The sequence below is a fragment of the Lithobates pipiens genome, unplaced genomic scaffold (genome assembly GCF_037356315.1).
Source record: "Lithobates pipiens isolate NorthernLeopardFrog02 unplaced genomic scaffold, aLitPip1_a1.2 Scaffold_23, whole genome shotgun sequence".
Lineage (NCBI taxonomy): Eukaryota > Metazoa > Chordata > Amphibia > Anura > Ranidae > Lithobates > Lithobates pipiens.
In genome coordinates, this window is record NW_027507785.1 from 332,533,820 (window position 1) to 332,560,415 (window position 26,596).

The window sequence follows — 26,596 nt, forward strand, 5'->3', positions numbered from 1 at the left end:
GTAGAGGGAGTGTGATCAGTAGAGGGAGTGGGATCAGTGGAGGGAGTGGGAGCAAAAGTGGGATCAGTGGAGGGAGTGGGATCAGTGGAGGGAGTGGGATCAATGGAGAGAGTGGGATCAATGGAGAGAGTGGGATCAATGGAGAGAGTGGGATCAATGGAGAGAGTAGGATCAGTGGAGGGAGTGGGATCAGAGTGGGATCAGTGGAGGGAGTGGGATCAGTGGCGGGAGTGGGATCAGTGGCGGGAGTGGGATCAGTGGCGGGAGTGGGATCAGTGGCGGGAGTGGGATCAGTAGAGGGAGTGCGATCAGTGGAGGGAGTGCGATCAGTGGCGGGAGTGGGATCAGTGGCGGGAGTGGGATCAGTGGCGGGAGTGGGATCAGTGGCGGGAGTGGGATCAGTGGCGGGAGTGGGATCAGTGGAGGGAGTGGGATCAGTGGAGGGAGTGGGAGCAATAGTGGAATCAGTGGAGGGAGTGGGATCAGTGGAGAGAGTGGGATCAGTAGAGGGAGTGGGATCAGTGGAGGGAGTGGGAGCAATAGTGGGATCAGTGGCGGGAGTGGGATCAGTGGCGGGAGTGGGATCAGTGGCGGGAGTGGGATCAGTGGCGGGAGTGGGAGCAATAGTGGAATCAGTGGAGGGAGTGGGATCAGTGGAGGGAGTGGGATCAGTGGAGGGAGTGGGAGCAATAGTGTAATCAGTGGAGGGAGTGGGAGCAATAGTGGAATCAGTGGAGGGAGTGGGATCAGTGGAGAGAGTGGGATCAGTAGAGGGAGTGGGATCAGTGGAGGGAGTGGGATCAGTGGAGGGAGTGGGAGCAATAGTGGAATCAGTGGAGGGAGTGGGATCAGTAGAGGGAGTGGGATCAGTGGAGGGAGTGGGATCAGTGGAGGGAGTGGGATCAGTGGCGGGAGTGGGATCAGTGGCGGGAGTGGGATCAGTGGCGGGAGTGGGAGCAATAGTGGAATCAGTGGAGGGAATGGGATCAGTAGAGGGAGTGGGATCAGTGGAGGGAGTGGGAGCAATAGTGTAATCAGTGGAGGGAGTGGGAGCAATAGTGGAATCAGTGGAGGGAGTGGGATCAGTGGAGAGAGTGGGATCAGTAGAGGGAGTGGGATCAGTAGAGGGAGTGGGATCAGTGGAGGAAGTGGGATCAGTGGAGGGAGTGGGATTACTGGAGGGTGTGGGATCAGTGGAGGGAGTGGGTGTAGTGGAAGGAGTGGGATCGGTGGAGGGAGTGGGATCACTGAAGGATGTGGGATCACTGGGGGGCATGGGATCAGTGGAGGGAGGGGGAGCAATAGTGGAATCAGTAGAGGGAGTGTGATCAGTAGAGGGAGTGGGATCAGTGGAGGGAGTGGGAGCAAAAGTGGGATCAGTGGAGGGAGTGGGATCAGTGGAGGGAGTGGGATCAATGGAGAGAGTGGGATCAATGGAGAGAGTGGGATCAATGGAGAGAGTGGGATCAATGGAGAGAGTGGGATCAATGGAGAGAGTAGGATCAGTGGAGGGAGTGGGATCAGAGTGGGATCAGTGGAGGGAGTGGGATCAGTGGCGGGAGTGGGATCAGTGGCGGGAGTGGGATCAGTGGCGGGAGTGGGATCAGTGGCGGGAGTGGGATCAGTGGCGGGAGTGGGATCAGTAGAGGGAGTGCGATCAGTGGAGGGAGTGCGATCAGTGGCGGGAGTGGGATCAGTGGCGGGAGTGGGATCAGTGGCGGGAGTGGGATCAGTGGCGGGAGTGGGATCAGTGGCGGGAGTGGGATCAGTGGAGGGAGTGGGATCAGTGGAGGGAGTGGGAGCAATAGTGGAATCAGTGGAGGGAGTGGGATCAGTGGAGAGAGTGGGATCAGTAGAGGGAGTGGGATCAGTGGAGGGAGTGGGAGCAATAGTGGGATCAGTGGCGGGAGTGGGATCAGTGGCGGGAGTGGGATCAGTGGCGGGAGTGGGATCAGTGGCGGGAGTGGGAGCAATAGTGGAATCAGTGGAGGGAGTGGGATCAGTGGAGGGAGTGGGATCAGTGGAGGGAGTGGGAGCAATAGTGTAATCAGTGGAGGGAGTGGGAGCAATAGTGGAATCAGTGGAGGGAGTGGGATCAGTGGAGAGAGTGGGATCAGTAGAGGGAGTGGGATCAGTGGAGGGAGTGGGATCAGTGGAGGGAGTGGGAGCAATAGTGGAATCAGTGGAGGGAGTGGGATCAGTAGAGGGAGTGGGATCAGTGGAGGGAGTGGGATCAGTGGAGGGAGTGGGATCAGTGGCGGGAGTGGGATCAGTGGCGGGAGTGGGATCAGTGGCGGGAGTGGGATCAGTGGCGGGAGTGGGAGCAATAGTGGAATCAGTGGAGGGAATGGGATCAGTAGAGGGAGTGGGATCAGTGGAGGGAGTGGGAGCAATAGTGTAATCAGTGGAGGGAGTGGGAGCAATAGTGGAATCAGTGGAGGGAGTGGGATCAGTGGAGAGAGTGGGATCAGTAGAGGGAGTGGGATCAGTAGAGGGAGTGGGATCAGTGGAGGGAGTGGGATCAGTGGAGGGAGTGGGAGCAATAGTGGAATCAGTGGAGGGAGTGGGATCAGTAGAGGGAGTGGGATCAGTAGAGGGAGTGGGATCAGTGGAGGGAGTGGGATCAGTAGAGGGAGTGGGATCAGTAGAGGGAGTGGGATCAGTGGCGGGAGTGGGATCAGTGGCGGGAGTGGGATCAGTGGCGGGAGTGCAATCAGTGGCGGGAGTGGGATCAGTGGAGGGAGTGGGATCAGAGTGGGATCAGTGGAGGGAGTGGGATCAGAGTGGGATCAGTGGCGGGAGTGGGATCAGTGGCGGGAGTGGGATCAGTGGCGGGAGTGGGATCAGTGGCGGGAGTGGGATCAGTGGAGGGAGTGGGATCAGTGGAGGGAGTGGGAGCAATAGTGGAATCAGTGGAGGGAGTGCGATCAGTGGCGGGAGTGCGATCAGTGGCGGGAGTGCGATCAGTGGAGGGAGTGGGAGCAACAGTGGAATCAGTGGAGGGAGTGGGATTACTGGAGGGAGTGGGATTACTGGAGGGTGTGGGATCAGTGGAGGGCATTGGATCAGTGGAGGGAGTGGGATTACTGGAGGGTGTGGGATTACTGGAGGGTGTGGGATTACTGGAGGGTGTGGGATTACTGGAGGGTGTGGGATCAGTGGAGGGAGTGGGTGTAGTGGAAGGAGTGGGATCGGTGGAGGGAGTGGGATCACTGGAGGGCATGGGATCAGTGGAGGGAGGGGGAGCAATAGTGGAATCAGTGAAGGGAGTGGGATCAGTAGAGGGAGTGGGATCAGTAGAGGGAGTGGGATCAGTGGAGGGAGTGGGATCAGTGGAGGGAGTGGGAGCAAAAGTGAGATCAATGGAGGGAGTGGGAGCAATAGTGGAATCAGTGGAGGGAGTGGGATCAGCAGAGGGAGTGGGATCAGCAGAGGGAGTGGGATCAGCAGAGGGAGTGGGATCAGCAGAGGGAGTGGGATCAGCGGAGGGAGTGGGATCAGAGTGGGATCAGTGGAGGGAGTGGGATCAGAGTGGGATCAGTAGAGGGAGTGGGATCAGTGGCGGGAGTGGGATCAGTGGAGAGAGTGGGATCAGTAGAGGGAGTGGGATCAGTGGAGGGAGTGGGAGCAATAGTGGAATCAGTGGAGGGAGTGGGATCAGTGGAGGGAGTGGGATCAGTAGAGGGAGTGGGATCAGTAGAGGTAGTGGGATCAGTGGCGGGAGTGGGATCAGTGGCGGGAGTGGGATCAGTGGCGGGAGTGGGAGCAATAGTGGAATCAGTGGAGGGAGTGGGATCAGTGGAGGGAGTGGGATCAGTGGAGGGAGTGGGATCAGTGGAGGGAGTGGGAGCAATAGTGGGATCAGTGGAGGGAGTGGGATCAGTGGCGGGAGTGGGATCAGTGGCGGGAGTGGGGATCAGTGGCGGGAGTGGGAGCAACAGTGGGATCAGTGGAGGGAGTGGGATCAGTGGCGGGAGTGGGAGCAACAGTGGAATCAGTGGAGGGAGTGGGATCAGTGGAGGGAATAGGATCACTGGAGGGTGTGGGATAAGTGGAGGGCATGGAATCAGTAGAGGGAGTGGGAGCAATAGTGAAATCAGTGGAGGGAGTGGGATCAGTGGAGGAAGTTGGATCAATAGTGGAATCAGTGGAGGGAGTGGGATCAGTGGAGGGAGTGGGATCAGTAGAGGGAGTGGGATCAGTAGAGGTAGTGGGATCAGTGGCGGGAGTGGGATCAGTGGCGGGAGTGGGATCAGTGGCGGGAGTGGGAGCAATAGTGGAATCAGTGGAGGGAGTGGGATCAGTGGAGGGAGTGGGATCAGTGGAGGGAGTGGGATCAGTGGAGAGAGTGGGATCAGTGGAGGGAGTGGGATCAGTGGAGGGAGTGGGATCAGTGGAGGGAGTGGGATCAGTGTAGGGAGTGGGAGCAATAGTGGAATCAGTGGCGGGAGTGCGATCAGTGGCGGGAGTGCGATCAGTGGCGGGAGTGCGATCAGTGGAGGGAGTGGGAGCAACAGTGGAATCAGTGGAGGGAGTGGGATTACTGGAGGGAGTGGGATTACTGGAGGGTGTGGGATCAGTGGAGGGCATTGGATCAGTGGAGGGAGTGGGATTACTGGAGGGTGTGGGATTACTGGAGGGTGTGGGATTACTGGAGGGTGTGGGATCAGTGGAGGGTGTGGGATCAGTGGAGGGAGTGGGTGTAGTGGAAGGAGTGGGATCGGTGGAGGGAGTGGGATCACTGGAGGGCATGGGATCAGTGGAGGGAGGGGGAGCAATAGTGGAATCAGTGAAGGGAGTGGGATCAGTAGAGGGAGTGGGATCAGTAGAGGGAGTGGGATCAGTGGAGGGAGTGGGATCAGTGGAGGGAGTGGGAGCAAAAGTGAGATCAATGGAGGGAGTGGGAGCAATAGTGGAATCAGTGGAGGGAGTGGGATCAGCAGAGGGAGTGGGATCAGCAGAGGGAGTGGGATCAGCAGAGGGAGTGGGATCAGCAAAAGGAAGGGGGATCAGCGGAGGGAGTGGGATCAGAGTAGGATCAGTGGAGGGAGTGGGATCAGAGTGGGATCAGTAGAGGGAGTGGGATCAGTGGCGGGAGTGGGATCAGTGGAGAGAGTGGGATCAGTAGAGGGAGTGGGATCAGTGGAGGGAGTGGGAGCAATAGTGGAATCAGTGGAGGGAGTGGGATCAGTGGAGGGAGTGGGATCAGTAGAGGGAGTGGGATCAGTAGAGGTAGTGGGATCAGTGGCGGGAGTGGGATCAGTGGCGGGAGTGGGATCAGTGGCGGGAGTGGGAGCAATAGTGGAATCAGTGGAGGGAGTGGGATCAGTGGAGGGAGTGGGATCAGTGGAGGGAGTGGGATCAGTGGAGGGAGTGGGAGCAATAGTGGGATCAGTGGAGGGAGTGGGATCAGTGGCGGGAGTGGGATCAGTGGCGGGAGTGGGGATCAGTGGCGGGAGTGGGAGCAACAGTGGGATCAGTGGAGGGAGTGGGATCAGTGGCGGGAGTGGGAGCAACAGTGGAATCAGTGGAGGGAGTGGGATCAGTGGAGGGAATAGGATCACTGGAGGGTGTGGGATAAGTGGAGGGCATGGAATCAGTAGAGGGAGTGGGAGCAATAGTGAAATCAGTGGAGGGAGTGGGATCAGTGGAGGAAGTTGGATCAATAGTGGAATCAGTGGAGGGAGTGGGATCAGTGGAGGGAGTGGGATCAGTAGAGGGAGTGGGATCAGTAGAGGTAGTGGGATCAGTGGCGGGAGTGGGATCAGTGGCGGGAGTGGGATCAGTGGCGGGAGTGGGAGCAATAGTGGAATCAGTGGAGGGAGTGGGATCAGTGGAGGGAGTGGGATCAGTGGAGAGAGTGGGATCAGTGGAGGGAGTGGGATCAGTGGAGGGAGTGGGATCAGTGGAGGGAGTGGGATCAGTGGAGGGAGTGGGATCAGTGGAGGGAGTGGGAGCAATAGTGGGATCAGTGGAGGGAGTGGGATCAGTGGCGGGAGTGGGATCAGTGGCGGGAGTGGGATCAGTGGCGGGAGTGGGGATCAGTGGCGGGAGTGGGAGCAACAGTGGGATCAGTGGAGGGAGTGGGATCAGTGGCGGGAGTGGGAGCAACAGTGGAATCAGTGGAGGGAGTGGGATCAGTGGAGGGAATAGGATCACTGGAGGGTGTGGGATAAGTGGAGGGCATGGAATCAGTAGAGGGAGTGGGAGCAATAGTGAAATCAGTGGAGGGAGTGGGATCAGTGGAGGAAGTTGGATCAATAGTGGAATCAGTGGAGGGAGTGGGATCAGTGGAGGTGGTGGGATCAGTGGAGGTGGTGGGATCAGTGGAGGTGGTGGGATCAGTGGAGGGAGTGGGATCAGTGGAGGGAGTGGGATCAGCAGAGGGAGTGGGATCATCGGAGGGAGTGGGATCATCGGAGGGAGTGGGAGCAGTGGAGGGAGTGGGATCAGTGGAGGAAGTTGGATCAATAGTGGAATCAGTGGAGGGAGTGGGATCAGTGGAGGTGGTGGGATCAGTGGAGGTGGTGGGATCAGTGGAGGTGGTGGGATCAGTGGAGGGAGTGGGATCAGTGGAGGGAGTGGGATCAGCAGAGGGAGTGGGATCATCAGAGGGAGTGGGATCATCGGAGGGAGTGGGAGCAGTGGAGGGAGTGGGAGCAGTGGAGGAAGTTGGTTTAGTAGAGGGAGAGGGCACAGTGGATGGAATGGGATTAATGGAGGGGGAGGGATCAGTGGATGGAATGGGATCAGTGGAGAGATTGGGATCAGTGGAGGGGGAGGGATCAGTGGTAGGATTGGGATCAGTGGTGGAATTGGGCGCAGTGGATGGAATGGGATCAGTGGAGGGAGTGGGATCAGTGGTGGGATTGGGATCAGTGGATAGAATGGGATCAGTGGAGAGAGTGGGATCAGTGGAGGGGGAGGGATCAGTTGATGGAATGGGATCAGTGGAGGGGGGGGATCAGTGGTGGGATTGGGATCAGTGGAGGGGGAGAGATCAGTGGTGGGATTGGGCGCAGTGGTGGGATTGGGCGCAGTGGAGGGGGAGGGATCAGTGGTGGGATTGGGCGCAGTGGTGGGATTGGGCGCAGTGGTGGGATTGGGCGCAGTGGTGGGATTGGGCGCAGTGGATGGAGACTGAAGCTTTTCATTGTACACCGACGTTCCTATTTTCTACCCAGTCGGCCATCTTTGCCTCTTAGGACTGAAAGGCGATTGGCCACCAAGCAGAGAGAATTTAGAGCAAAGACCAGCTTTATTGCTGTGTACGTCCTTCATATTATTATATTCACTTTACAAGAATAAATGATATTAAATAAATCCAAAATAAAGAAAAACTGATTTCTTCACATTCTGTTTTTTTGGCACCAAAACTGAAAGGAGGAGAGAAAACGTGACAACGCAATCGTACGCAGCGCTCCGCGGCTCTGCAGACAGGTCATAGGTCACCCAGCGTATAATAAACGGGTTCCCATCCATAGATTTGCAGCATCCATGTTAGTACAGAATGTGATCTGATTACAAAAGTCTAATAAGAGGCTCCATTATAACGAGCGGGAAGATGGCGGCACCGCGCCCAGCGTAGTCATTTCGCGTTGGCGCCGATCCTCGTCTTGAAGTGTCGTTTACATAATATGTGGACTGGATTGCCCTCAGCTGTCCATGGAGTCGTTGTTGTCTATTTTGCAGTACAGATACATGGACACCACCATGGCTGCCAGCTAAAAGGGAAATAAAACACATTAGACTCGTACCGTGACCTGGACTCCGCCCAACTCCGCCTGAGCGTGCCCCCCCCCCCCCTCCATTCATCCATTCATTGCAATATCTGACCTGTGATGTAGAACAGGAAGTAAAATCTTCCCGAGGGGAACACCTGATCTGGTGACAACAGCCCAAGAGGGGAATTCCTCTCACTTCCTGTTTTGTTTCCAGAACAGGAAGTAAAATCCTCCCAAAGGGAACAACTGGTCTGGTGACAATAGCCCAAAAGGGGATTTCCTCTCACTTCCTATTAGGTCTCCAGAACAGGAAGTAAAATCTTCCCGAAGGGAACACCTGACGTTATTCTACTTTGGATGGAGCATCAAAGAGTGGCAACCAATGTACAGTTAGTCATGGTGTATTTCTATTAATGGGATTCCCTGTCCCAAAGACACAACAGGAAGTGGGAAGATATCTATATCAACTATAACTATAAGAAGAGGTGATCCCTTGTTTGTGTGTTATCAACAGAATAAGTGTTCCCCTCATGAAGATTTTACTTCCCGCTCTGGAGACCTAACAGGAAGTGAGAGGAAATCCCCTCTTGGGCTGTTGTCAGCAGACCAGGTGTTCCCCTTGGGAAGATTTGACTTCCTGTTCTGGAAACCTGACAGGAAGTGAGAGGAAATTCCCTCTTGGGCTGTTGTCACCAGACTAGGGGTTCCCTTTGGGAGGATTTTACTTCCTGTTCTGGAAACAAAACAAGACGTGAGAGGAAATCCCCTCTTGGGCTGTTGTCACCAGAATAGGTGTTCCCTTTGGAAAGGATTTTACTTCCTGTTCTAGAGATATAATAGAAAGTGAGAGCAAATCCCCTCTTGGGCTGTTGTCACCAGATCAGGTGTTCCCTTCGGGAAGATTTTACTTCCTGTTCTAGAGATTTAATAGAAAGTGAGAGGAAATCCCCTCTTGGGCTGTTGTCACCAGATCAGGTGTTCCCTTCAGGAACATTTTACTTCCTGTTCTGGAGAGCTAATAGGAAGTGAGAGGAAATCCCCTCTTGGGCTATTGTCACCAGACCAGGTGTTCCCTTTGGGAGGATTTTACTTCCTGTTCTGGAAACAAAAAAGGAAGTGAGAGGAATTTCCCTCTTGGGCTGTTGTCACCAGATCAGGTGTTCCCCTCTGGAAGATTTTACTTCCTGTTCTACAGATATAACAGGAAGTGAGAGGAAATCCCCTCTTTGGATATTGTCACCAGAATAGGTGTTCACTTTGGGAAACTTTTACTTCCTCTTCTGGAGATATAACAGGAAGTGGGAGGAAATCTATATTACCTATGAGAGAAAATCCCCTCTTGGACTGTTATCACCAGAACAGGTGTTTCCTTTGGGAAGATTTTACTTCCTGTCCTGGAAACAAAACAGGAAGTGAGAAGAAATCCTCTCTTGGACTGTTGTCACCAGACCAGGTGTTCCCCTCGGGAAGATTTTACTTCCTGTTCTGGAAACAAAACAAGTGGGAGGAAATCCTCTCTTGAGCTGTTGTCACCAACAGGAAACTTTTACTTCCTCTTCTGGAGATATAACAGGAAGTGGGAGGAAATCTATATTACCTATGAGAGAAAATCCCCTCTTGGACTGTTATCACCAGAACAGGTGTTCCCTTTGAGAGGATTTTACTTCCTGTTCTGGAAACAAAACAGGAAGTGAGAGGAATTTCCCTCTTGGGCTGTTGTCACCAGATCAGGTGTTCCCCTCTGGAAGATTTTACTTCCTGTTCTACAGATATAACAGGAAGTGAGAGGAAATCCCCTCTTTGGATGTTGTCACCAGAATAGGTGTTCCCTTTGGGAAAATTTTACTTCCTCTTCTGGAGATATAACAGGAAGTGGGAGGAAATCTATATCACCTATAATGAGAGAAAATCCCCTCTTGGACTGTTATCACCAGAACAGGTGTTTCCCTTGGGAAGATTTTACTTCTTGTTCTGGAAACAAAACAAGTGGGAGGAAATCCTCTCTTGAGCTGTTGTCACCAGACTAGGTGTTCCCTTTGAGAGGATTTTACTTCCTGTTCTGGAAACAAAACAAGTGGGAGGAAATCCTCTCTTGAGCTGTTGTCACCAGACTAGGTGTTCCCTTTGAGAGGATTTTACTTCCTGTTCTGGAAACAAAACAGGAAGTGAGAGGAATTTCCCTCTTGGGCTGTTGTCACCAGATCAGGTGTTCCCCTCTGGAAGATTTTACTTCCTGTTCTACAGATAAAACAGGAAGTGAGAGGAAATCCCCTCTTTGGATGTTGTCACCAGAATAGGTGTTCCCTTTGGGAAACTTTTACTTCCTCTTCTGGAGATATAACAGGAAGTGGGAGGAAATCTATATCACCTATAATGAGAGAAAATCCCCTCTTGGACTGTTATCACCAGAACAGGTGTTTCCTTTGGGAAGATTTTACTTCCTGTCCTGGAAACAAAACAGGAAGTGAGAAGAAATCCTCTCTTGGACTGTTGTCACCAGAACCGGTGTTCCCCTCTGGAAGATTTTACTTCCTGTTCTGAAAACAAAACAGGAAGTAAGAGGAAATCCTCTCTTGGGCTGTTGTCACCAGACCAGGTGTTCCCCTCGGGAAGATTTTACTTCCTGTTCTGGAAACAAAACAGGACGTGAGAGGAAATCCCCTCTTGGGCTGTTGTCACCAGACCAGGTGTTCCCCTCGGGAAGATTTTACTTCCTGTTCTGGAAACAAAACAAGTGAGAGGAAATCCTCTCTTGAGCTGTTGTCACCAGACTAGGTGTTCCCTTTTGAGAGGATTTTACTTCCTGTTCTGGAGATATAACAGGAAGTGGGAGGAAATCTATATCACCTATAATGAGAGAAAATCCCCTCTTGGACTGTTGTCAACAGAACAGGTGTTCCCTTTGGAAGAATGTTACTTCCTGCTCAGGAGGATATAACAGGAAGTGGGAAGAAATCAGTATCAGCTATATTGAGAGGAGATCCTCTCTTGGGCTGTTGGCACCAGACCGGGTGTTCCTGCTCCTGAGAAGATTTTACTTCCTGTTCTGGAGACCTAACAGGAAGTGAGAGGAAATCCCCTCCTAGGTAGATGTTACTAGATCAGTTGTCCTCTTTAGAATATTTCCCCTCTGTTCCTGTTCCTGTCACATCCTATGGATAGGGCCTAATTTTCTGGCCTGCTGATGATGGTCACCAAGATACGGAGACGGTAAATCTCCCCGGCGAGTCAGACAAAAAAAAGAAAGTTGACAGGGGCTCTAACTCTTCCTCATTTAAAAGGTGGGGAAATCGCAGAACTCCGGCCAAAGCTGAATACACGTGTGACCACTTACCTCCAGGGCAGTGATTACAGCTGCAACACCTCCCACAACGGCTGCGTTTGTCTTCAGCAAGTCCAGAATCTGCTGGTAACAGCCCTGAAGAGAGAAGATGGGATGTTAGCCATGGAAGTGGAGGCACAGACCAGCATTAGTGATGGGTTTGGTTTGAGCAGGGTTTGGCAAGCTTCAGAGAAGTTTGGAAGCCAAACCCGCATGTCCTTAATATGAGGGGCGCCTTGTTGATGAGGACAAGGGACTCTTCCCCACAACCCTGGCCTGTGTCTGTGGGGGTCTGCAGGTGAGGGGCTTATCACAATCCTAACGCTACGCAAAGCCCGGAGTTGTCATCAGCTATACAGTGCCTTGTGAAAGTATTCGGCCCCCTTGAACTTTTCAACCTTTTGCCACATTTCAGGCTTCAAACATAAAGATATAAAATTGTTATTTTTTGTGAAGAATCACCAACAAGTGGGACACAATTGTGAAGTGGAACGAAATCTATTGGATTTTTTAAACATTTTTAACTAATAAAAAAATGAAAAGTGGGGCGTGTAAAATGATTCGCCCCCCTTGCGTTAATACTTTGTAGGGTCACCTTTTGCTGCGATTACAGCTGCAAGTCGCTTGGGGTGTCTCTATCAGTTTTGCACATCGAGAGACTGAAATTCTTGCCCATTCTTCCTTGCAAAACAGCTGGAGCTCAGTGAGGTTGGATGGAGAGCGTTTGTGAACAGCAGATTTCAGCTCTTTCCACAGATTCTCGATTGGATTCAGGTCTGGACTTTGACTTGGCCATTCTAACACCTGGATACGTTTATTTGTGAACCATTCCTTTGTAGATTTTGCTGTATGTTTGGGATCATTGTCTTGTTGGAAGATAAATCTCCGTCCCAGTTTCAGGTCTTTTGCAGACTCCAACAGGTTTTCATCCAGAATGGTCCTGTATTTGGCTGCATCCATCTTCCCCTCAATTCTAACCATCTTCCCTGTCCCTGCTGAAGAAAAGCAGGCCCAAACCATGATGCTGCCACCACCATGTGTGACAGTGGGGATGGTGTGTTGAGGGTGATGAGCTGTGTTGCTTTTACGCCAAACATATCGTTTTGCATTGTGGGCAAAAAGTTGGATTTTGGTTTCATGTGACCAGAGCACCTTCTTCCACATGTTTGGTGTGTCTCCCAGGTGGCTTGTGGCAAACTTTAGACGAGACTTTTTATGGATATCTTTGAGAAATGGCTTTCTTCTTGCCACTCTTCCATAAAGGCCAGATTTGTGCAGTGTACGACTGATTGTTGTCCTATGGACAGACTCTCCCACCTCAGCTGTAGTTCTCTGCAGTTCATCCAGAGTGATCATGGGCCTCTTGGCTGCATCTCTGATCAGTCTTCTCCTTGTCTGAGCTGAAAGTTTAGAGGGACGGCCAGGTCTTGGTAGATTTGCAGTGGTCTGATACTCCTTCCATTTCAAAATGATGGCTTGCACAGTGCTCCTTGGGATGTTTAAAGCTTGGGAAATCTTTCTGTATCCAAATCCGGCTTTAAACTTCTCCACAACAGTATTACGGACCTGCCTGGTGTGTTCCTTGGTCTTCATGATGCTCTCTGCGCTTTCAACAGAACCCTGAGACTATCACAGAGCAGGTGCATTTATACAGAGACTTGATTACACACAGGTGGATTCTATTTATCACCATCAGTCATTTAGGACAACATTGGATCATTCAGAGATCCTCGCTGAACTTCTGGAGTGAGTTTGCTGCACTGAAAGTAAAGGGGCCGAATAATTTTGCACGCACCACTTTTCAGTTTTTTATTTGCTAAAAAAGTTTAAAATATCCAATAAATTTCGTTCCACTTCACAATTGTGTCCCAATTGTTGGTGATTCTTCACAAAAAATTTGAATTTCATATCTTTATGTTTGAAGCCTGAAATGTGGCTAAAGGTTGAAAAGTTCAAGGGGGTGAATACTTTCGCAAGGCACTGTATAAAGGAAGGGGCAGGAATAGTGGTGGCATCATTGCCCAAATACGGCCATGTCGCAATATTTAGGCAATGATGTAGCCTGTTCCATTTCCCACCCATTTGCTTACATGGCTGGGGATTCCATGGTGATGCCAGTGGTTGCTAAGGATGCAGCGGGTGCAAGCACCCATCGCTTCCTTAGCAGCCATGGACAACTAGAAGCTGTCATGGTGGTCAACGCCGAAATGCCCTCAATGTACATTCAGACCGAAATACTAAGCTCATCCAAAATCAGCGTCTACTAGAACCTGAAGTAACAGTTTTAAATGGCGTGATCCTTTAACCGGGTCCCAACAGGCGCACGCCGATGTATGTCGGCAGAATGGCACGGGCAGGCATATTGACGTACAGGTACGTCCAATCTCTAATGCCGCCCAGCCATCGCGAGCGTGCCGCCAGCTGGTCGGGACCCCCGTGAGTCCGGTCGCGGGTCCCGAGGACTCGATCGCCGCAGGCATACCCGCGATCGTCTCACGGGGCGGCTGAACGAGGAGATGCCGTTGTAAACAGCATCTCACCGTTCTGCTTAGCAACTAGTGACGCTGATCTCTGCTTCATGTGATTGGAGCAGAGATCAGTGTTCACTAACACAAAGCCCAGCCCCCCACAGTTAGTAACACACCCCTAGGACACACTTAACCCCTACACTGCCACCCACTGGTTAACCCCTTCACTGCCAGTGTCCTTTACACAGGAATCAATGCATTTATATAGCACTGATTGCTGTATAAATGACAATGGTCCCAAAAATGTGTCAAAAATGTCCGATGTGTCCGCCATAATGTCGCAGTCACAATAATAATCGCTGATCGCCGCCATTACTAGTAAAAAAAAAATTATTAATAAAAATGCCATAAAACTATCCCCTATTTTGTAAATGCTATAACTTTTGCGCAAACCAATCAATAATCGCTTATTGCGATTTTTTTTTTTTTTTACCAAAAATATGTAGAAGAATACGTATCGGCCTAAACTGAGGGAAAAAATGTTTTTTTATATATTTTTGGGGGATATTTATTATAACAAAAAGTAAAAAAATAATGCGTTGTTTTCAAATTTTCGCTCTATTTTTGTTTATAGCGCAAAAAAATAAAAAACGCAGGGGTGATAAAATACCACCATTTGTGGGAAAAAAAAGAAAGTCAATTTTGTTTGGGAGCCACGTCGCACGACCGCGCTATTGTCAGTTAAAGCGTCACAGTGCCGAATCGCAAAAAGTGCTCTGGTCTTTGACCAGCAAAATGGTCCGGGGGGCTGAAAGTGGTTAATGGAGACCAGAAAATGGTGGCGGATTTTACCTTGACATTAGCCCTGGCAGCATCAGACGCCGTACAGGCGGTGACGTTGGTGATGGTGGAATTACAGCATTGTTGTGGGTAAAAGCCTTTATTATTATTCACGTAATAAGAATCGGTGAAGTCGGTGTAGTTGTCGAGGGCGCAGCACTCCAACTGGAAAGGAAAATGGATAAATGAGCTGATGTGACCAGTACAGAGACAGGCAACATGGCATCGCACGGGGGGTCACCCCATGCCTCCTACCTTCTCCATTGTGGCATTCCAGGTCTTGGTAACCTCTTGGTTCTTCCCGTAGTCCTTTTGCAGAACTGGAGTCAGGAGGGACTTCAGGAAACTTTGCGCCTGGAGAAAACGACGATTGGTCTGTTACCGGTCAGTCAATCAAGAGGTCAACCCCCTCCCCCCACCGATTGTCCCATCACTAAATTCTGACAATTTCCTCCAGTTCTCAAAAACAACAAGTTTATTTTTTTAACCACTTCGCGCCCAGGCCAATTCTCTCCTACATGTAAAATTCCTAATTTTTTTGCTAGAAAATTACATAGAACCCCCATTATATATGTTTTTTTTTTTTTAGCAAAGACCCTAGAGAATACAACGGCGGTCGTTGCAACTTTTTATCTCGCATGGTGTTTGTGCAGCAATTTTTGGAACACGTTTCTTTCAGAAAAAAAAACAGTTTCATGCTTAAAAAAAAAAAAAAAATTAACCCAATTTTTTTGCATAATGTGAAAGAGGAGGATACGCCGAGTAAATAGATACCCAACATGTCACGCTTCAAAATTGCACGCGCTCGTGGAATGGCGCCAAACTTTGGTATTTAAAAATCCCCATAGGCGACGCTTTAAAGTTTTTTTTTTACTGGTTACATATTTTGGGTTACAGAGGAGGTCTGGGGCTAGAATTATTGCTCTCGCTCTAACGTTCGCGGCGATACCTCACATGTGTGGTTTGAACACCGTTTTCATATGTGGGCGGGACTTACGTATGCGTTCGCTTCTGTGTGCGAGCTCACGGGGGACAGGGGCGCTTTACTTTTTTTTTTTTATTGTTAATTTTATTTTTATTTTTTTAGTTTTACACTTAAAAAAAAAAAAAAACATCCCTTGTAATAGGAATATGGCACGATCGCCGCCTTAGGGTTAGGGTTAGGTCAACCCCATATCTCACCTCTAGGCTGGGAAGAATAAAAAAATAAAATAAAATAAAAAACGATCCTGGCTTCCTAGCCAGATCGGTGCCGTTAATTTGAATGCAGAGGCCGGGCGTGACGTCATAACATCGCGCCCTGCCTCCGAACGATCATAGAGACTCCGGGGACGATCTGGTCCGCCGGAAATCTCTATGGTAACTTGCCGGGGCCGGCGGATCCTGTGACCGACTCACCGATGGAAACGGTGAGTCGGTAGAAGCACCGGAGGGCGGCGGGAGGGGGGGTGGGCGTCCCCTCCCGCCGCCCCCGTAAGAACGATTAAGCGGCGGAACAGCCGCTATGATAGTTCTTATGGTGCAGGGAATCGCCGGCTGAAAACGCCAAGTGGTTAAAACAAGAAAATGTGAGATGAGAAAGTAGTCAGACAAGTGAAACGCCTTTACTAAATATAGACGATCCCCAGTTCCTGGCGGGAGGCGGCGAGGAGGTCCTTACCACAGAGGAATAGATCAGAGCCACCACAGCACCGGCGATCTCTGCGATGAAGATGATCAGCACGATGGAGAAGAACTGCAAGAGATTAAAGTCCGTCAGACTCAGATGATGAACAACACGAGCCCTTATGTGAGACACAAACATGCGCCATCTCTGTGCCCAGCGGGGTGAGGATTGTTAACACCCCAATCCTATACAGATATGCGTTCTATAGATTTCTTGTAGAAAGTAGATCGAAATCCACCATGAAAACCTCCCTACTTGTCTGCCTCATAGAATATTCCCAGCTCAGACATCTGCCCACATGGCCCGGCTTACAGGTAACTTCATGCCCATGCCCAGGAGACTTCATGCCCATGTAGCCACCCTCCCATTTAGTATTGCTGGGCTGTCTGCAGCCTAGACCGATTTCTATAGTCTGCCATCTCGTACTAAGCTTGGCCTGCCCATTGATTCCCCCTGCTGCCAGTAGGTGTCAGTGTTACTGGAATATTCATATCCTTTTCTGGTCAACCACTAGTGATTCTCAACCAGGGTTACGCTAGGGTTCCTCCAGAGTTTGTAGGGGTTCCTTCAAAATTGGGCAATTTCTGCCTCTCAGATAAGTTCCCACTGACATCTTTGATCTTTTTAGCTCTCTGTAAGGAGGTAATTCTTCCCAATGACCACAAGTGTAAGGACCATTCTTCCCACTGACCATCACACTAATGTATCATGAGTTGTAGATTTCTCATTTTTAGCAGGGGTTCCATGAGACCGGAGAACTATGTCAAGGGTTCCTCTGTGTTGAAAAGGTTGAGAAAGGCTGCACTAGGGGTTCTGTTGGCAGTGGTGCATGCTGGGGAAGGTTATAAATATATGGGTGGACTCTGAGCTAGCTCTCTTACCTATGGGGCTCTGCCCTGGGAAGATGTGTGTCCTCTGCCTCTTGCCTCCCAGGCTTGCTGCCTGGAGAAGCAAGGAGGAAGGCCTGGGTCCTTAAGACTTGAAGCCTATCCTGACCCGTTTGGAAAGTGACTCTAGTGGGTATGGGGACAGAAGGATGGCTGGCAGTTAGGAGCATCCTGCAGACAGGCATGTACTGGCCATCAGGACTACCGGGAGTTTCCCGGTGGGCCGATGGCTCAGTGGGCCACTCTGATGTAAGGGGGCTGCTGATGGGGCACTCTGATGTAAGGGGGCTGCTGATGGGGCACTCTGATGTAAGGGGGTGCTGATGGGACATTCTGATGTAAGGGGGCTAGTGATGGGACACTCTGATGTAAGGGGGCTGGTGATGGGACACTCTGATGTAAGGGGGCTGGTGATGGGACACTCTGATGTAAGGGGGCTGGTGATGGGACACTCTGATGTAAGGGGGCTGGTGATGGCACACTCTGATGTAAGGGGGCTAGTGATGGGACACTCTGATGTAAGGGGGCTGGTGATGGGACACTCTGATGTAAGGGGGCTGCTCATGGGACACTCTGATGTAAGGGGGCTGCTGATGGGACACTCTGTTGTAAGGGGGCTGGTGATGGGACACTCTGATGTAAGGGAGTGCTGATGGGACACTCAAAATGTAAGTGGGCCGGTCTGGATGAAGCCAAATTCCGGTCCCGGTCCAGCCCTGCCTGCAGATGCAGCTTTGTTGTCATGAGAGTCCTAGAGGACTGCACAAAAGCTGCTACTAGGAGACCCTGCGTGGACTGCTCACCACACATCACGTATTGCTGGTCTTGGCAAAAAGGCTCACAATTAAATGCTGCCAATCTCGGCTTAAAGACACACCAAACTTGTGCCTGTAAGTGGGGCTGGAGTCATTTCTGCATTTGACCTAGTCATGGAAAGAATTCTTTTTGGACCTACTGAGTATCCTGTACACCAGGGGTAGGCAACCTCGGCCCTCCAGCTGTTTTGAAACTGCAAGTCCCATGAGACATTGCAAGACCCTGACAATCACAGGCATGACTCCTAGAGGCAGGGGCATGATGGGATTTGTAGTTTCACCACAGCTGGAGGGCCAAGGTTGGCTACCCCTGCTGTACACCATAACCTTCGCTCCCTCAGAGTTATCCTTATAAATGTAGCGGATGATATTTTGGACAAAATGTCACACGCATGTAAATTTAGTTTTTGCCCCAGAACAGTAGTGGGGTTCTGAGGGTTAATTACATAGCTGGGCCTTAACACCAGTCTGGCCGGGTTGTGTTTGGAAGTTCTGCCTGGTCATGTGATCGGTGAGGTGCACATGACAGGCCAGAACCAGACCTGGTTGGATGTTTGAGTGTCAGCCTTCTCGGAGCCAATCAGTGGAAGTGTCAGGCCCCGCTGAGGAGTCCGGGAAAGGGAACTTAAGAGGTATGGGTCACGTGTTCAGGGAGAGGAGTTTGTGAGAACTGTGTGGTCTGTTCTGATTCCTGGACCTGGGTAGCCGCAACAGGTTCCTGTTGAAGGCCCCTGATAGACCCGACTGGTCTGGGGTAGGGATCCGTCTGTTCCCAAGTCTCGGACCTGGCTGGTCCGAGGAGCAGTAACAGAGGGAGGATTCAAGGTGTCCGGGTGTGCTCTCGGCTTGGAGGGGCACCACAGCTCTCTTCGGAGGAGGGCCGGCAAGTGGCATCCTGGGAAGAGCCTGCTTACAGAGTTGGGAAGGACATTGACGAATTCACACTTTTCCAGTACCATTGAGGAGGCAGGAAACGTTCCAGGTACTGAGGAAAAGGTTCCTGTTCACCTTTAGTTACAACTTGTCCACGTTCACAGGACTGTTTCAAGTTTTGAGTCAACGTGCTGACTGCCATGATCTCTGGCTAGAGATCTGTTCAGCCTTGAAGTACCCAGCTGCGAGTGGCTACTCTCTGGGTGGAATTAGAGACTTTGCTAGACCTGCAGTTCAAGGTGCCTGAGTTCTTCACCCCGTGCCCTCTGTTACCACGAGAGACGGTGTTATTGGATGTTACTACTGCAAAATAAAACCTTTGCTGAAGGACTTCATCTGTGTCAGCATTCAAGTCGTTGGGTATCAACCCTGGGAACCCCTAGAAGTGGAAGAGCCGGCCAGGAGGAGGTAACCGGTAAGCCCATCAAGTCAAGACGGCCCAGCAAGGGTTGTGGCCGCTACATAAACTTCATATTGAACAAAGATCAATGGAGTGGAGATTCTTTACTCAGTTGCTGCTAGTGCTGGATGTTTGGTAAGTGCCATGGGGCATTTGTGGAATTGTCCAAGGACCTTGGTTGACCGATCTGTGCCCAGACTGGCTTCCAGCACACATATCATATCAGACAGAGCACTCATATCCATTCGGTGGTACATAAAACCCCAGCACTTCCCTAGAGGAAACCCATGATCTTCATCATCTTTTGGGAGTCCATAAATTGTCTGATCGCCCTAATCTGATTGAGTGTGACTCAAGTGACATGGAGGTCAGAAAAGGACATCAGAATTCTTTATCATTCTTTATTTCCACCATTCTGTAAAATGTTTTCTCACGCGCATCGCTACAGTGTGTTGGGCCGGACACATAAATAACCCCAGCTGGTCTGGGCAGATATCTCACTTCCAGGAATCTGACGATCTATGACGACATGGCCAATGTCCCCATACACTCATTACTGAGCAACCTTTATAAATCTGTCCCTTTATTATAGATATATACTTGTTACTGCACCAGAATATCCCCTCCAATGTGTACCTGAATTGAAAGAATGTTGAAAACTCCAAATATAACCAGAGGCGGCTCTAGGCTTTTTGAGGCCTTAGGTAAAACCTAGACATGAGGCCCCACTCATGCCCATAATGGAAAAAATAATTCAAGCGATAAAAATATGAACTGTATAAATTACATATATTAAGAGCTTTAAAGTGCTGGTGTCAATGCTCTCTGTGCTGGTGTCAGTACTCTCGGTGCTGGTGTCAGTGCTCTCTATCTCACAGGCAATGTTAAACCATTGCTGGTCTGAGCTTAATGCCGCAGCGGCATTGTTGTCAGCAGAGGCAGCTCTTCAATTAGGCTGTCGCGAGGCCCCTGTGAGTGCGAGGCCTTAGGCGACCGCCTTATTTGCCTAATTAGAGAGCCGCCTCTGAATGTAACCTCCCACAAGGAAACTACTCCACCTACTACAACTACCTTTCCCATTAACCACTTCCCTATCACAACCACCCCTCTCACCAATCAATGGCCAGTCATTCCATCCATCACAACCTACATCCATCCCCACCTATTACAACCACCTTGGTCATTAACCATTTCCCCCACCACAACCACCCTGCCCACTAAATCTAGCAACCACACCACGCACCACTTGCCTTGCCTCTCGCAACCACTCTGTCCACCACAACCACACTACCTATCATCCACCTTCCACACCACAACCACACTACCTATCATCCACCTTCCACACCACAACCATACTACCTATCATCCACCTTCCACACCACAACCACACTACCTATCATCCACCTTCCACACCACAACCATACTACCTATCATCCACCTTCCACACCACAACCATCCTGCCCTATCTCACCATAATCAGCAGGCACTTGCTCTCTTTCTGGGCGCCGCAGCAGCCGAGGAATCCAAGGATGACCAGCAGAGCTCCGATGGCGATCAGCAAATATCCAACGTTCACAAACTGGGAGGCAATACTATCCGTTCCAGATCCCAGGGTTCCAAATAACTTCAAGAAAGAGCCGCTGTCCACGCTGACCCAGATCCCCACTCCGGCAAGAGTTCCTCCACCCAGCTGAAAAAAAAAAAGAGAGAAGTCAGCCTATGGAGCCTTTGGTGGAGTGTGGAAGGCCAAAAGGAGGAAATGCCAGCCTGGGCACAGAAGAAATTATACGGAAATTCACATTTACGCCACACATCCCTCGAAAAACTACTTTTGTTCTGATATCTCAACTTCCAGGAAACTTCCAGGACAGCAGATGGGAGAGAGGCTCCTCCATCTTGTTGGAGGATTCCTGGGCAAAAATATGATATCTCATAGGTGCCATTAGCACAGGCAGGAGGACGCCTTGAGGAGGCCTTGAGGACGTCTTGAGGAGGAGGCCTTGAGGACGCCTTGAGGAGGACGCCTTGAGGACGCCTTGAGGAGGACGTCTTGAGGATGACGCCTTGAGGACATCTTGAGGAGGACGCCTTGAGGACGCCTTGAGGATGACGCCTTGAGGACGTCTTGAGGATGACGCCTTCAGGACGCCTTGAGGACGCCAGCCTGGAATGGTCACACCATACTTTGCACTGCACTTTCTTGTAGGAGAATTCAGTAAACGGCCCTAAAGCCTCAACTGTTCTCAGTTATCAGAAACTGGCCGCACCCAGAACACCATCTATAGATATAAATAGAAGAGTCATCTCACGAGGGCACCAAGGGCGGCATAACCCGGGGCAGATGAGCTCCACTTCCTTCACACACAATGGAAGGCCAGTACATTGTACACTGATCTGTTCTATAGAAATCTACCAATTACAGGAACAAGGAAACAATAGAAAATACGTCTCTTCTGAAATAGAACCAAACCAGTCCAACGACTCTCGCTGCACAATAGCTGGAGGGTTCATGGTTGTGGGTGGAGCGGCCCTAAGAGCTTCTAAAACCAGAATATGGAAATGATTTGTCTTTAGATGTGAATGTATCCTGCAGTGTACACCGTCCTACATCTGACAGTATGTAAGCGTGTCTCATGTATCGCCGCTCCCAGGCTAATCCCTTTCCTCCTCTATAGCTCTCACTGAGACTTTAGTTCCGCTTTAATAATCCTGAGCAACGCAGGAGGTAAAAGACAGAGCTCACAGCCCATTGGCTGACACTTCATGTGATGAATATCTGTCTACTTATGTTACAGAGCTCCATCCAGCCATAGAGGAACCCAAATAAAGTGTATGGGACTTCCACATACAGGAGGGGGCCACACATGGCAGAGAATATTAAATCTCCATGTAGAGGGGACTGAGGGGTCACACATAGGAGAGAATATTATATTTCCATGTAGAGAGGACTGAGGGCCACACATGGGAGAGAATATTAAATCTCCATGTAGAGAGGACTGAGGGCCACACATGGGAGAGAATATTATATCTCCATAGTGATGGACGAACTTCCGACGGGACGTTTCGCGAACGCGAAACGCGAACGGACACAAACGTTCGCGAAAACGACCGTTCGCCGCGGGCTCCATTGACTTCAATGGGAGGCGAATTTCGCAAACCTTTAGGTCGAATTTGCGGCCACGGGGTAATTATTAGGGGGTAGCACGTAGTCCCACCACCTGGACAATAGCATAATACATGTATGAGGTGAATTTGGGATCGATAACTACAAGCATTTTTTTTTTATTTGGGAAATTGTTCTGACAATTCAGGACTATGGAGCTAATGAAGGCAATGGAGGAGAGGGAAGGTCAGGGACCAGGGTAGGCAAACAAGAGGGTGCAGGAGATACAGAGCACTGACAGCAGCACCGTAATACAGAGCACTGACATCAGCACCGTGACATACAGCGCTGACAGCAGCTCCGTGACATACAGCGCTGACAGCAGCTCCGTGACATACAGCGCTGACAGCAGCTCCGTGACATACAGCGCTGACAGCAGCTCCGTGACATACAGCGCTGACAGCAGCTCCGTGACATACAGCGCTGACAGCAGCACCGTGACATACAGCGCTGACAGCAGCTCCGTGACATACAGCGCTGACAGCAGCTCCGTGACATACAGCGCTGACAGCAGCTCCGTGACATACAGCACTGACAGCAGCTCCGTGACATACAGCGCTGACAGCAGCTCCGTGACATACAGCGCTGACAGCAGCTCCGTGACATACAGCGCTGACAGCAGCTCCGTGACATACAGCGCTGACAGCAGCTCCGTGACATACAGCGCTGACAGCAGCTCCGTGACATACAGCGCTGACAGCAGCTCCGTGACATACAGCGCTGACAGCAGCTCCGTGACATACAGCGCTGACAGCAGCTCCGTGACATACAGCGCTGACAGCAGCTCCGTGACATACAGCGCTGACAGCAGCACCGTAAGCAGCCCCAGGAGGAAGTCAGCACAGCACAGGGATGGTGTGATCCCCTCATAATAAGAACCCCCAGGAGGAAGTCAGCACAGCACAGGGATGGTGGGAGCCCCTCATAATAAGAACACCCAGGAGGAAGTCAGCACAGCACAGGGATGGTGGGAACCCCTCATAATAAGCAGCCCCAGTAGAAATATGACACCGCTCAACCTCTTCAAAGAGGAGGGTAGGGGCATATAGTACGGTGTGCTTTTTTGGGTCAGGGAAGTGAGCCAAATGAATTAAGAAGGTCTGTGTGCTTGATTCCAAAAATTGTTTATAGACATATACATGGTCTACTGATCACATGTGTTGAATTCCTCCGAGATCCATGCCTCATTCATTTTTAGAAATGTGAGGTAGTTAACACTGTGGTGAGCTAGGCGAGTACGCTTATCGGTCACAATCCCCCCTGCTGCGCTGAACGTCCTTTCGGACAGGACACTGGATGAGGGGCAAGCCAACAGTTCGATTGCAAATTGGGCAAGCTCTGGCCAGAGGTCAAGCCTGCCCACCCAGTAGTCTAGGGGTTCATCACTCCTCAGAGCGTCCACATCGGCCGTTAACCCAATGTAGTCGGACACCTGACGGTCTAGGCGTTCCCTGATGCTGGATCCGGATGACACCTGTCGATGGGTCGGCTGAAAGAATGACCTCATATCCGAAGTCACCAACACATCTTCAAACCGGCCTCTTCTTGCAGGCGCTGTTGGATTGGTACCCGCAAATCCTTCTCTGGGAGTGGGAATTGCTCCTCTGCCAGCGCACGCAAAAGCAGAATGCAGCATTTCTCGAAGCAAGGCCTGGAAGTGCTGCATTCTGACAGCCCTCTGCGACGGCGGTAACATTTCCGCCATTTTGTGTTTGTACCGGGGGTCTAAGTACGTTGCCACCCAGTACTGGTCCTTGACCCTCATGCTTTTTATACGGGGGTCCCTATTAAAACACTGGAGCATGAAGGCCCCCATTTGCACTAAAGTGGAAGCGGTGTGGTGGCCTGGCTCCTGCTCATCATCCAGGATAATGTCGTCCTCTTCATTCTCCTCTCCCCATCCTCGCACAACAGGGATCCCAGAAAGGTTTAAAGCATGCTCTTCTTGCTCCTGCTCATCCGCCCCGGCACCATCCTCCTCTGACTCCTCATCAGACTCCTGTTGTTGACTTGTCTCAGATAGAGTAGCCCCCCCTGGGAATTCATCCAGCATTGCGACTTCCTCATCTTCCCGCTCCTGCTCCTCCACAGCCTGATCAATGACACGACGCAATGCACGCTCCAGAAAGAAGGCATAAGGTACCATGTCACTGATGGCGCCATGGCTGCGACTGACCAGTTTGGTGATCTCCTCAAATGGCCGCAGAAGTCTGCATGTGTCGCGCATGAGCAGCCACTGGCGCGGTGAAAAAAAACCCAGCTCCCCAGAACCGTTTCTTTCGCAGAGTTCATACAGGTAGACGTTAACTGCACGTTTCTGCTGGAGCAGCCTATCAAGCATATAGAAGGTTGAGTTCCATCGCGTCGGGCAATCGCAAATAAGACGTCTGACCGGCAGATGGTGTCGCCGCTGAATGTCAGCAAGGCGAGCCATGGCCGTGTAAGATCTTCTGAAATGGGCCGAGATTTTCCTTGCCTGCCGCAAGATGTCCTGGACCCCAGGGTATTTGACAAGGAATCGCTGCACGACCAAGTTTAAGACGTGTGCCATGCACGGCACGTGCGTGATTTTGCCCTGTTTCAATGCGCTAAGCAGATTGGCACCGTTGTCACACACCACTTTACCAACTGTCAAATTGAGCGGTGTTAGCCACTCATCTGCCTGTGAACGCAAAGCTGAAAGGAGTGCCGGGCCAGTGTGGCTCTTTGCTTCCAGGCACAACAGACGCAGCACGGCATGGCAACGTCTCACCTGGCATGTGGAATAGGTTCTGGGGAGCTTGGGCGGTGCAGTGGAAGAGACGCTAGCAGCGGAAAAGGAGGAGGCAGCTGAGGAGGAGAGGGAGGAGGATGGAGTAGGAGGAGGAGAAGAAGAGTCAGGCCTGCATGCAATCCGTGGCGGTAAAACCAAATCTACACGGGTGCCACGGGTTACATGCTTGACGGCCGTCAGAAGGTTCACCCAGTGGGCAGTAAAACTGATATACCTTCCCTGCCCGTGTTTGCTAGACCACGTGTCTGTGGTCAGATGTATCTTGGCACCGACACTGTGTGCCAGAGATACATTCACTTGCCGCTGAACATGGCCATATAGCTCTGGGATGCCCTTCTCTGAGAAATACTTCCTTCCTGGGACCTTCCATTGTGGTGTTCCAATGGCCACAAATTTGCGAAAGGCCTCCGAGTCCACCAGTTTATATGGCAGTAGTTGGCGGGCTATGAGTTCTGACAAGCCAGCCGCCAACCGTTGGGCAAGAGGGTTATCCGGCGTCATCATTTTTTTACGCTCAAACATTAGGCCCACGGAAGCCTGCCTTTTTGCAGAAAAATGTGAGCTTGGCGTGATGGAAGGTGGAGTGGAGGACAATTGTGAGGAGAGAGGAGAAGGAGAAGTAGAAGACGAGGCTGGACGGTGAGAGCCTGCAGTGTGGCTTTGTGTGTTCCGTTGCTCCCACTGGGCTCGGTGATGGCTGCTCATGTGCCTTCTTAAGGCGGTCGTCCCTAGGTGAGTATTGGGCTTACCGCGACTAACGCGTTGACTGCAAAGATTGCAGATGGCAACGCTATTGTCAGCAGCGGACACGTTAAAAAAAGCCCACACTGCGGAGCCATGTGCCGGTGTCCTGGGAGCGCCAGATGTGACCGTACATGGTCGATGACTCGCTCCTGATACATTTGCAGTCTGCTTTGTCCCTGCTGTGCAATGTAAGTCATTGCTGCTTCTCCTCCCTATCTGCTGGTCCATATCTCCCTCTGAACTCCCCTCCTCTTCCTCTCTTGTGGGCACCCACGTGACATCACTAGACACGTCATCATCAACGTCACCTTCCCCACCGCTATAAGTAGAGTAGGCAGCAACACCGGGGACCAACCTCCTCCTTGGGCTGATCTGGGTACTGGCGTCAGACTGCTGAGTAGCGCTTGTTGCTACCTCCTCTTCCTGATCCAATACCAAGAGTGGCTGCGCATCAGAAATGTCCTCTTGATATGGATCGGAAAATAATTCCAGTGACTCAAGCGGAAGGTATGTGGTGGTGGTGGTGGTGGTCGTGTTGTTGGTGGTAGTGTCTTTGGGGGTGCACATAGCAGAGAGTGAAGAAGAGGGTGCAGATCGAGAGGATGAGGAGGGTGCAGAAGAGTAAGGCTGAGCGAGCCACTCAACCAAGTCTGGTGCATCCTTTAAAGTAATTGAACGCACCTTCTGCAACTTCCCACTTTGGCTCAAGCCTGTTGCTCCTGCCCTACCCCTACCACCCCTGCGGAAGGGCCTGCCTCTTCCTCTGCATGTCATTTTTTAAATGACCCTGTGACAAAACTCTTAGTCCCTATACCGCTGAAGGACTGCTGCAGTATAGGTGAGCGGTCAGCAGTGGTGCAC

General features: G+C 51.1%; 1 protein-coding gene across 2 annotated transcripts in view; it reads right to left on the minus strand.

Moving 5' to 3' along the window:
- Positions 1–7,239: 7,239 nt before the first annotated feature.
- The window catches only part of LOC143926728 (tetraspanin-1-like), a 46,079-nt gene continuing 26,722 nt past the window's right edge, over positions 7,240–26,596 (minus strand). For both annotated transcript variants that reach the window (XM_077450752.1, XM_077450749.1), the window contains exons 3-8: positions 20,527–20,745; positions 16,015–16,089; positions 14,610–14,708; positions 14,367–14,519; positions 11,059–11,142; positions 7,240–7,724 (exon numbers count right to left, since the gene is read on the minus strand). In XM_077450752.1, coding sequence (XP_077306878.1) covers positions 7,656–7,724; positions 11,059–11,142; positions 14,367–14,519; positions 14,610–14,708; positions 16,015–16,089; positions 20,527–20,745 — 699 coding nt within the window. In that variant the 3' untranslated portion in view covers positions 7,240–7,655. The remainder of the gene's footprint in view (positions 7,725–11,058; positions 11,143–14,366; positions 14,520–14,609; positions 14,709–16,014; positions 16,090–20,526; positions 20,746–26,596) is intronic.